Genomic DNA, 10,885 nt, shown 5'->3' on the forward strand with positions numbered 1-10,885 from the left:
CAGAGGCCTGAACAACTTTATTTTCGTGCCAACTTTGGCTCCCAGCCACTCAAGAAAGGGGTGGCCACGGAGAAGGTCGACCCAGCCCCCTCCCCTCTGGTGCCACCCCACCCCACCCTGGGCCAGAGAATGCCCTGGACGCCCTCCGTGACGAGGCGAGCCCCCGCATGGCCCTGCAGGCCTCACAAGACTGGCTTCTGGCTCCTGCCACCCTTGCCAGCTTGTCCTCAGGCCTAGCAGGCCCTTCATCACGGCGTCCAGGACGAACAGGCGGGCAGGGGCTGGAGTTGCGGGGCGGAGCGCCCGGGAGGGCAGCCGGGCCCGAGGGAATCACCCGGAGCGGGGGTCCCGGGACACAACCACCCAACAGGCTGTGTCTTCCAAGTCAGAGAGAGGACTCTGCGCACCGGAGCTGCCCGCCGGCTCGGCTCCAGGCTGCCTCCCCATCAGACAGACAGACAGACAGACCAGCAAGCAGCATTTCAGACACCAGGGAGGGGAACCCACGGAGCCGAACTGCGGCCCGACGGGCCTCGGGATGATCGGGCTGTGGTGCGACTGTGAGTGCAGTGTGAGCATGAGTGTGTGTGCGTGTGTGGGTGTGTGTGGTGGGGCGGCCTTCTCCTCTGGACTCCAGCAGTGAGCGGGGCCAGCTAGAGCCGGGCAGCCTCGGCCAAGCCCACCCGGTTCTGGTCCCGGTCGAACACGGTGTAGTAACGCCCGATGAAGACGTCGCCCAGGATCCAGAGCGGCCCGCCAGGCGGGGGGATGTCCATGCCCATGAAGCCGCTCAGGCACACGGTTGTGCCGGCCTGCGACACCTGCGCCGGCAACAGCGGTCACCACCGGCCGCCACCCGCGCCGCGCCCCAGGGCGTCTGCACCCCGCCCCGCGGCCCCGCTCACCTTGAGCGCGTAGTCCTCTGGGGACAGCGCGTAGTCCTTACCCCCCAGTTTCACGGTGACCTGAGGCAGGCTGGACACCTTCTCGCAGGGGATCATGTACTGCGGGGGTGGTTAGAGGGGAGCCGGTGTACGGGGTGGGCCCGTCAGCGGGGCTCCCCGCCTCCCCAGCCCTGCCGGCGCTCACCTCGCCCTGTATCAGCGGCACGGCCCCGATGGCCTTCTGCAGCTCCCGAACCTCCTCCACAGGGCCCACGATCAGGGACGTGCCTGTGTCCACGATAGCCTCACAGCCTCCCTTGCACACGGTCAGACTGCTGCCCACATCCAGCCTGCGGGGAGGGGCGGGAGCCTGAGTCCCCTCCCAGGGCCACTGGAGCCCCTGCCTGCCCCCAGAGGACTAGGTCGTAAGCAGAGTTAGGGGGGCGCAGGAGCCAAGGACAGGTCACCCAAGGGAGCTGTGTGCGGGGGGGCCACTGGCTGGACATCGGGAGGTGGCAGGAAGCACCTGGGGCTGGCAGGACACGGGGCCCGGGTCCCCTTGGGCCAGCCCTCCACAGCCCCCACAAGCCCTGCTGCGCTAAGGCCACGGGCAGGGCCCCCACGGGCCACGGGCCACGGCCCACCCCACGGGGCCGAAGGCGGGACCCGCCCCACGCTCACTGGTCCATGTGGATCTGCCAGTAGGCCTGGCGGGTGACGTTGTGGAACATCAGGCTGCCTCTGTAATACTTGGAGTCGGTCCCGCCCAGCATCAGCTCGCCCCCGGGCTGGGCTTTCGGGTCCCTGCGGGGAAGGAGGAGGCAGTCAGACGCCCTGCCCGCCTCTGCGCCAGGCGTCCAGACTGCGGGTGGCCGGGCTGGACGGGCACGGGGGTCAGGGCTGGTGTGGGGCCCTCAGAAGGCGACCCAGAGCAGGGCCCTTCCTGGGCGTGCAGGGGTGGGAGGATCTGGCGGGGGGAGGGGGGCTCCAATCTCACACCCAGGGATCGCAGGCCAAGCCCCTTCCTGACAGGAGAGCCTGCCTCGGCTGCGAGGGATCCAGCCTGCCCCCCGAGGACAGCCAGGGTTGGGCCAGCAGGCAGAGCAGGTCGTGAGTGCTAGGAGCCCCGGGGCGGGGACCTCACGGGCCTGGAAGGAAAAGCAGGGGCTCCCAGGAGGAGGGCCGGCTGCCCTGAGCAGGGCGGAGCCTCTGCACCGCCCCCAGCCCTCCGCACCTGCCGCTCCGGAGGACACTCTCCACCCAGACCACCGTAAGACTGGCTCCCACCTCAGATTTCAGCTTCCGACCCTCCCCACCTCTTAGTCACACTCGTGGTTTCAGCATCATCTGCCCAGCTGTCTCCAGTGCTCACCAAACTGGTCCTCCGCCCATCGCTGTGGCTGCCACCTCCCGTCACCTCCACCACCCACGTGTGGAGGACACATGTACCCTCCTCAGCCCTGCCCTTGCAAGCCAGCCGCCCGCCCCCACTTCCTGCCTGAACCCGCGCCCGGGGAGTCACGGAGCTGGGCCATCTGTCCCGACCTCAGACCTGGCCAAGCTCCTGGGTCCTCTGCACCTCGTCTGCCTCTCCAGGACCCGAGGGCTCACATGCACCCAGCACCTAGCCGGCAGCTCGGCCCCAGCAGCTGCTCAGTTTTTGCCACTGACTGAGCAAGGGACAGAGACCAGCATCCATATAGAGACCGGGCCAAAGGCTCTGGGCTGGAATTCCACCAGAAGTGCCCAGGGTCGGACCCAGACGGGGCATGCGGGGCGTGGCGACCAGTGACCAGGAGCAGCAGGCTGCCGGCCCACCCCCTGCCCGTGCCCCGCCCTACCAAACCTGCACTCCCCCCCTTGGGGGCTCCCTCCCAGGACCTACAGCACCATTGTGGGAAGAGGCCAGGGGCTGGGGGACTGAGACACCCTTTCCAACGACCCCTCCCCAGCGTGACCGGCACCAAGCGTTGCTTCTACAACGTGGGAGCCTCGCCCTGAGCTCTCCCAGGGTCACCCCATGGGAAAACCCCAGCTCCCTTGCCTCCAGAGCTCCTGGCACAGATCAGGGCTCGTGGCCTGATCCCCGCTGGGCCGAAAGTGACCCAGGGGCAGGGAACAGCCTGCCTGTCACCGGGCCCAGGAACATCAGGCAGACTGACCGGAAGGGTCCCTGGCCCAACTTGGGCTGTCACAGGAGGCAGGCCCAACGACCAAGATCCCACATCCAGGGCCAGCCGGCTGGGGGACCCTGGTTCGGGGACCCCGGGGAGACCCAGCCTTCGGTATGGCCTGTCTGCCTGTGAGAGGGCGCCAACCGATCGGGCAGTGAGAGCTGCGGCTCAGCGCCTGGCAGGAAACCACAGGGAAGGCTGGCACGATGGAGCCCCACCCCCGCACCTGTTCAGGAAGAAGGAGAAGACGTTCTTGTCCACCAACTTCTGCTGCATCAGGTTGTCGAAGACAGGCAGCACGTTGTTGACGGAGATGCGGGGGTAGGCCATGCCCAGAATGCCGTCGAACTTGGCCGCGATGAAGACCACACCGGGCTGCTTGATGGCCTCCCCGAAGGTCTGCCTCTGCACCGTGACGCCACCCGGGCTGGACGAGGATGGGTTACAGGGCACCTGCGGCCACGGACAGCGGGGATCAGGCGCCGTGTGGACACCGAGCCTGACGCTGGGCCCCAGGCGGCCCTCACCCCCGTCCCTGCACGGGCAGCCACGGCCACGAAAGCCAGCTCGGTCGGTGCCCATCATCTGGCGCATGGGACTCGGCCCCGGAGTAAGGGCTGCTGCCCCTGCACTGGACCCGGGTGGGGAGAGTGGGGTGCGGGGCCCATGCTCTGCTGGGCCAGTTTCAAGGACGGCTGCAAAGCGGGGGAGCAGGGAGCCGCGCACTCCTCCTGAGCTCAGGCCCTCCCACCCGCCCGCCCCCACCCTCGGGGAACCCTGGATCTAACCCTGGACTCAAGGCCATGCTACCCCCTCCCCCAAGCCAGGGCGGAGACTGCAGACACACACAGAGCAGGATGTGGGAAGAAAGGGCTGCTTGGGGTTGACGCTGGGGGCGGAGGAGGGGTGTGCGACATCCTGTCTCAGGCTCAGAGGGAGCCTGGCAGAGGCCCCCACTCCCGCCAGGCAGGCATGGAGGGGCAGGGCGGCCCCGCCAGGCAGGCTGGAGGAAGGGTCCTCCTGCCACCAAGGCTGGGGACAGGCCTCCCGCGGCCTTCATGGGGCTGGGGGCTGGGAGGGGACTAACTTCTGCTCTGCTCTGCTCCCCACAGCTCCCAACCCAGATGCCTCCTGTGGCCGGGCATCAGGGGATCCGCCCGAGCAGAGCCCATGAGGGCGCCGCCCTGCTCCCCAGGGAGGCGGGCGCATCCTGCGGGCACCCCGCAGCCCTCCCCAGACATTGCCCGACACCCTTGGCAGCTGCCCCAGGTCGGCAGCTCTGGCTGCGGTGGCCCCCCCCCGTCCGCCGGCTCCTCTGCCTGGCTGCATGGCTAGGAGCCTTGCCACTCGTCACTCGCCGGTCCTGGGCCCAGACCCCCGCCCGGCACTCTCGCTTCTGCAGTCGGGGGCTCTCGGCCTGCCTCTCCTGCCAGCCTTTCCAGCATCACCTGGCCGGCACACGGGACCACGTGCCCCCGTCACGTCCCCCCACGAAGCTTGCCCGGCTGTTCCACCTCCGGGCCTCTGCTCAGCTGAGACCCTGGCTGTCCTGTTCAGCGGACCCCTGCCTGGCCCTGGTGTCAGGGGTGAATCCGCCAGCCTGGCGAGCGGCCCTGAGACACTCACCGACACAGTGTCCTGGCTCAGGTACCCCGAGAGGCTGCCCGAGCCGTAGTGGATGTCGAAGGTCGTGCCGTTCTTCACGTACGTGCTGGACTTGTCGCTGTTGTATTTGCGGTGGGTCCCTGTGCCGAGCGGGACTGTCGGCCTGCCTGCCCGGCCCCGCTGCAGCCTCAGTCCTCCCGCCCTGGACCAGCCTGCTAGGCCCCCGCTGCCCGCTGCGGCCCATCCAGCAAGCCCCCGGGCGGTGGTCCAGCCCATGACCCCCATGGTCCCGTCCCTAAATCAAGGAAGGGAGGAGGGTGGAGAATCCGGAGGGGCCGCCTGTTGGGTGTGGCCGAGAGGTGGGAGCGGCAGGTGGCCCAGGAGGTCCACCTGGACATCCCTGCCCTAAGACGGGAGAGGGCGGGCTGAGGCTAGACGGCTGGCCTCCAGCGCCTGAGGGGACAGCAAGCAGCCGGTGGGGGCGGCACGCCCCTGCCCGGGGTCCCTCCCTCTGGGGTCTACGGCAGGCCCCTGGGACAGACGGACTCACAGCAGGCGATGTCCAGCAGCTTGCAGTGGATGGACGGGACCCACAGGTTGGCAGAGCCGGTGTCAAAGACGACTGTGAAGCACTGCGGGGGCGTCCCGATGCCGATCTCCCCGTAGTACTGGGCCTGGGGGTGGGGTCTGTCAGGGCAGGGCACGGGGCTCCCCACGGGGCTGAGAGAAGGGCCAGGCCGGGGGGGTCTGCTAGGGTGGGAAACGGGGAGAGAGAAGGCCCAGGCCAGGACAGGGGCCCGGGGCCAGGTGGGCTGTCTCAGCTGCCTACCCCGCCGTCCCCGCCCAAGCCCTCGGCCGGGTCCAGGGCTCTGGGAGGGAAGGCCTCCTCCCCAGCATGAGGGTCGAGTGACAGCCTGACCCTGGGCCCTGAGATCCCCCTGGGCCGAGCCTGGAGGGCCCCGGGCAGAGGGGTCCAGGGGGCCCTGGGGAGGCGGCGCACAGGCAGGCTGAGTCCCTCAGTGGTGGGCACGCCGCCTTCACTGCCCTGGGCCTCAGTTTCCCCCTCTGCACACGGGGCAGCAGAGGCAGCCTGGAGGCCCAGATGTGGGGTGAGGGCTCTGGTGAGCATGAAGGGGGCACACGCCTCCAGGAGGACCCCATCCTCAGCCCCTCAGAGATCAGGGGCACAGGCGTCTATGAGTCTGGGGTCCGCTGGGCCCTGCCGTCCCAGGGACGGAGGCCAGGCCCCAGGTCGCTGCAGGGCTCCGGCTCCAGGGAGCAGCAGCCACCACTGACTCATGACCCAGCAGAAGTGTCTAGACTTGGGGTGGGGGGGTGCTGGGGGTTCGGAGCATGACTCAGCAAATCTCCATACCCGTGGTACGCTCACACATGCTGTCTGTCTGCGTGCATACTGGGGGGCAGGGATCAGGAACTGGTCCATCAGGCCCCAGGCAGACCCCCCCCCGCCACCGCCTGATCACATGCCTGCAAGAGGCCACAGCTTCCTGGCCCGGGCTCCAGCCAGGCAGGACAGAGGGCGCAGCTACCTGCCCTAAACCTGAGTGGCCCAGAGGCCGGATGGCAGCGAGGGGCTGGCTTCCCAAAACTCAGGTAGTGGGGGGGGGAGTGGAGAGGATGTCACCTGGGCAGCCCCAGAGGACCTGGCCCCAGAGCTGGGACCAGGGTGACCTGCCCCAGCATGCTGTGTGTTCCAGAACGTTCCACCTCTGAGCTGGTTTCCCCCTCTGCGAGCAGTGGGCACACAGGCTGGTCACTGACCAAAGAGGAAGATAGGGTGCAGGGCCTGGGCCGTGGTCGCCACAGGCCTTCCAAAAACACAGGCAAGATAAGCACAGAGGCTCCAGGGCAGTGGGTGCCTCCCAGGCAGGCGGGCCCAGGTGAACTGAGCTCAGGGACCCCCAGCCCCCACCCACAGCCTCGCAGGCAGGCCCGGGCCTGATTCTGGGCTTCTCCGCGCCGGGCCGGCTCCCCCATGTACTGCAGGGGCTGGGGCAGTCTCGCGGGGCCGGCCACCAGGATGAAGATGCCAGCCTGGCTCTGAGCTGATGCTCGGTGGCAGGAGGGGAAGCAGACGTCAGGGAGGTGCTCAGCTGCTCCAGCCAACCCTCCTAGCCCCCTGGGCCAGGATGGGCAGAGGGGCTGGGAGCTGGGGCCAGGAAGTCACAGCCCTCAGTCAGGAGGGCATGGTGGAAACGCCTATCACAAGGGTGGCTGGGTAGAAGCCCCGCCCCCCACACGGATGAAGCTCGCAAACCACTGGAGGCTGAGAACACAGGATTTCACCAAACCCACACCGGCTCAGGAACGTTTCCTCAGAGCCAGCTCCTGCCCGCAGTGCTGTGGGCAGTCGGCGGGCTCCCCCAGCCCCAGGCTGCCTCCCCGGCCCCCACACTCACATCCATGTAGTTCTTGAGCAGCTCGGGAATTGGCCCCTGCCTCACAGCAGGCTCCCCAGTGGCATATTTCGAGATGGGGCCCTTGGCGATCAGGTGTTCCACGGGGCCCATGGCCTCCGACATGGTCCGGCGGATGGACGTGAACTTGTGCAGTGGGATCCTGTCAAGACGGGAGTCAGGCTCGTCAGGGCTGGCTGGTGCACAGCCCACCGGGAGGCTCCCACACCCACGACCAAGCTGGAGGTTCAGCATGCCTGCTCCCCGCCCCGCCGCAGACCCCGGGGGCTCCAACACGCACCGCTGTGGTCTCCTATCCCCACACTGAATGGGTCCAGGGTCAGCGGTCAGCTATCGCGTCTGCCCAAAGCCCTCCATGGGGCCCCATCTGCCTGGCCCGCCCCACCCAGATCCCCCAGAGATGGTCCCAGCTCACCAGTCCGACTTGCGGGGTGGCCACCCTCTGGCCGCCAGACGGGACTTCCAGGCCACCCACTCCAAGCAGCCAGCTCTCCCTGACCACCCCCAGGCCCCTCACAGGACCCCCCTTTCCTTCCAGTCCTCACCCCAGGCCGCATTGAACCCCGTCACTCTCTCCCCATTAAGCAGGCCACTGGAGGTCAAGGTTGACACTTGGGGCCTGGAGGTGGGGGCTGCTAGGCCACACTCCAGGCAAGGCCCGGTGCCCCTCCTTGGAGGACCCTTCCCAGGAGCCCCACCACCCAGCACACACGCCAGCCTGGGTGGTCTGCCCAGCAGCAGGGGCACTGTGAGGGGTCCTTCTCCACCCCAGCTCCCCAGGGGTCTGAAATTGCCCCAGGAGGTGGGACAGGAAGCCACCTGAGCAAGAAGAGCTACTTCCCAGCCTGGGGATCTGTGAGTTCAAGGTCGCAGTGGCTCCTCCCAGCAGGCCAAGGGCATGCTCCAGGAAGATGTGGGCCTGGCCTCTTGCCTAAGAAGGGACAGGCTGGGGGAGCCTGGGCTTCTTGTCTGGGGGCGGGGGAGGGGGACACACCCTCCAATGACTAAGGAGACAGATGCCAGCAGTTCCACTGGACATGAAGACGTGGGGGCTTGGGTTCAGCTGCCCCAACCTGAGGAGCTCCAGGCTCACGTCCCCAGTGGAAGGCCTGGGGGTGAGGCCAGGGCAGGTTCAGGCCTGCAGCTGCTCCCCACAACTGCTCCAGCTAGGGCTACTTGCCCCTAGGGCACAGCCCACGCAAGGGCCCACACAAGCCAGCCCTTTGGCAAGGCGCAAGCCTGCTGCAGCCCCGAGACCCCACCCCCCTGCCCACAGGCAAAGGCCCACAGCAGAGCTGGAAGAATGCCGGCCCAGGCCCGCACTAAGGCTCCAGGCCTGGGCAAGGGTGGGGGCAGGGCAGAAGAGGGTGGGCCCTCCGCACCCCTCTCCTGCTGGGCAAGCAGCCTGCCTGGCGAGGCTCAGAGGGTGGGGGGACCCTCTGTCTCGCTGACACAGCATGGCACAGCCCTGGACCAGCCTGACAGTCCTCGGCCTCGCTGGACCCAGTGGGGGCCCCCAAGCCTGGGGAGGGTGTGGTCCTTACTGAGGCAGCAGGTGGGACAGAGCCCCAGCCCAGCAGTGGGGGAAGCCACCCAGGGCCTGGTGCCAGCTGGGCCACTCCCCCAGACCCATCCTTAGGCTGACTCCCTCTCGACCCTGTGGGCCTCCTGGTGTCCAGAGGGTCGTCCAACTGGCTTAGGGGCTGTGGGAAGATCTCATTGGCCGAACAGACCGGGATGAGGCCAGGCCCAGTTCACAGCTGGGAAGAGAGACCCCAGGCGCAAAAAGGACTTACCCAAGCTCAGGGGCCTCCTGGGCCTGCCTCTGGGTCTCCTGTCTTCCAGCCGAGTGCGGGCCCCTGAGCACAGGCTTCCACCCTACCCGTCCTGGGGACGCTGAGCCGACTCCCAGTCACAGCCCTCCTGCTACCTCCGGTCCCCACCCGCCCCCACCCCCCATGATGGCAGGGAGAAGAGGACGCGCGGACACCCGGGCGAGCCCCGCACCTGCAGAGCTCCCCGGCCCCGCCCGCGGGTAGGCCCCACAGGAGGCCCCGGGGGCGGCCCAGCTGCACCCCGGCGAGGGCACAGGGGTGCGCGGGCGTCCGCGGGGAGCGCGAGCTGCGCGGCTCACCTGATGACCGCGGCGGCGGGCGCGGCCAGCAGGCCGAGGGCGAGCAGCAGCGGCAGCACTCTGGGCGTCTGCATGGCGGCGGCGGCCCGGTCGAAGCGGAGAGCCCGGGAGGTCGCGAGCTTATAGCCGGGATGACGGCGCAGTTGGGCCGCGTCAGCTGACCCGCTTGTTTGCACCGGGGCTGGTCACGTGGGCTGCGGCCGGCGACGGGGGGCGGGGCCGGGCCGGCGCGGGGCGGGACCTGAGCGGAGAGGGGCGGGGCCACCCGCGACTAGGAGCTGCTGCGTCTGCTCAGGCGAGCTGTCCTCCTGTCCCCCCTCGGGCCACGTGCTGACCCGGAGAATTGCCACGACCTTGTCGGGGCAGAAGGGGACCGGGCCTGGCCCCGCTGGACCCCTCAGCCGGGCGAGGCTCCCGGAGCCGCGGCTCCTTCCCGGCCCCGGGCTCGCGGCTGGCTCCCCACGGCTCCCCAGGGCTCCCCACTCCACCTGCTCCCTCCCTGGGCGCCCTTGTTTCCAGCTCTTCCTTTGCCCTGGGAGTCTCCCAGGTGGTTTCTCTGGAGGCTCCAGCTGCCCTCATCCTCCAAGTGGCCCACAGCCCTCCCAGCCTCGGCACCGCGCCCCAGAGCAGCACCTGGCCTGGCCCGGCCCTGGTAACCCTGGGCTCTCCTCCTCTGTAAATTGGCACCATCCCTACCTTGTGGCAAATCTCAAAGTCTGCCATGGAGTGTGTGTGTGTGTGTGTGTGTGTGTGTGTGTGTGTGTGTAGGTGGGGAGGGGACAGCAGGTCACAGTTCAGCCATTTGGGATCAGTTTTTACCAGCTTCTGGGGTAGGAGAGCGAGTCCCTTGGTCTGGCTAATGCACAGCACTGTCTGAGGCCTCAGTGACCCCTTAGCCTGGGAGCTGAGTTCCTGCTGCCTAAGGGGAGAATCAGCTCCATCCTCCACCCTAGGTCGCACCCAAAGGAGGGGATGGGTGTTACCAAGGAAAGGAATTCGGACAGGTCATTTCAGAGAAGGTCACGTGAAGAAGGAAATTCAGCAGGAGAATATGCCGGGAAGTGACTGATACAGGGGTGTCGACTTAAAAAATGGCGCAACGTAAAAGTTGTCCCTTTCCTTTGGAGCAAAGCTCTCATGTAATAAGTATCTTCACTTTTAACCTGACAAACTCTATTAAGGTAGATTTTCTATTGAGGAAAAGTGTCAGATCAGCCTCTTACCTAACCACTTCAGCCAAGACCACTCAAGTCTCCTACAACTGAGCAAACCCTGGTATCTTTCAACAGAGCCCCACCCAGTATCTAGACCTTAGGTGAGTGTGCCCTGGTCAACCAGCATCTGCACACCACCTCCCCCCCAACTCCCCCCCAAATATCTTTCAGTTGGAAGCAGGCAGGTACCTGTTCCACCACCAAATAAAACTCAGGATTATCAACCAATATGGGAGATCCGAGAACCAGGAGTTGTTGTTCCAGCTCTTTGAGACCCCAATGACTACAGCATGCCAGACTTCACTATTCACCTACCCAGATTTGTCTGGACTCTTCAAGGAGGTGGACAGGTATAAGAGGCCTCTGGTCGTATACCAGGGCTCCAGCCCTCTCTGGGTAACTTCGTCGGTCACCATGAACTGTCACCTTTAAAAAT

At 67.0% G+C, this 10,885-nt stretch overlaps 1 protein-coding gene across 1 annotated transcript; it reads right to left on the minus strand.

Moving 5' to 3' along the window:
• CTSD (cathepsin D) lies at nt 1-9,402 on the minus strand. The gene is made up of 9 exons (XM_070359048.1): nt 9,236-9,402; nt 7,084-7,243; nt 5,214-5,337; nt 4,685-4,803; nt 3,285-3,511; nt 1,566-1,688; nt 1,090-1,234; nt 906-1,004; nt 1-821 (listed from the first exon to the last, which is right to left on the minus strand). Exons 1-9 carry the CDS (start codon nt 9,307-9,309, stop codon nt 654-656), a joined length of 1,239 nt encoding a protein of 412 aa, XP_070215149.1. The 5' UTR covers nt 9,310-9,402; the 3' UTR covers nt 1-653.
• Nucleotides 9,403-10,885: the final 1,483 nt, after the last annotated feature.

This window comes from Bos mutus, chromosome 22 (genome assembly GCF_027580195.1).
Source record: "Bos mutus isolate GX-2022 chromosome 22, NWIPB_WYAK_1.1, whole genome shotgun sequence".
Lineage (NCBI taxonomy): Eukaryota > Metazoa > Chordata > Mammalia > Artiodactyla > Bovidae > Bos > Bos mutus.

Excerpts from the sequence above, each read along its gene's own strand:
- CTSD (XM_070359048.1), bottom strand. The coding sequence starts at position 9,309 with ATGCAGACGCCCAGAGTGCTGCCGCTGCTGCTCGCCCTCGGCCTGCTG. Across the intron at positions 4,804-5,213 it reads GCTGCTGGACATCGCCTGCT|GGACCCACCGCAAATACAAC; the intron begins GTGAGTCCGTCT and ends CGCTCGGCACAG. Across the intron at positions 3,512-4,684 it reads TGAGCCAGGACACTGTGTCG|GTGCCCTGTAACCCATCCTC; the intron begins GTGAGTGTCTCA and ends CCGTGGCCGCAG.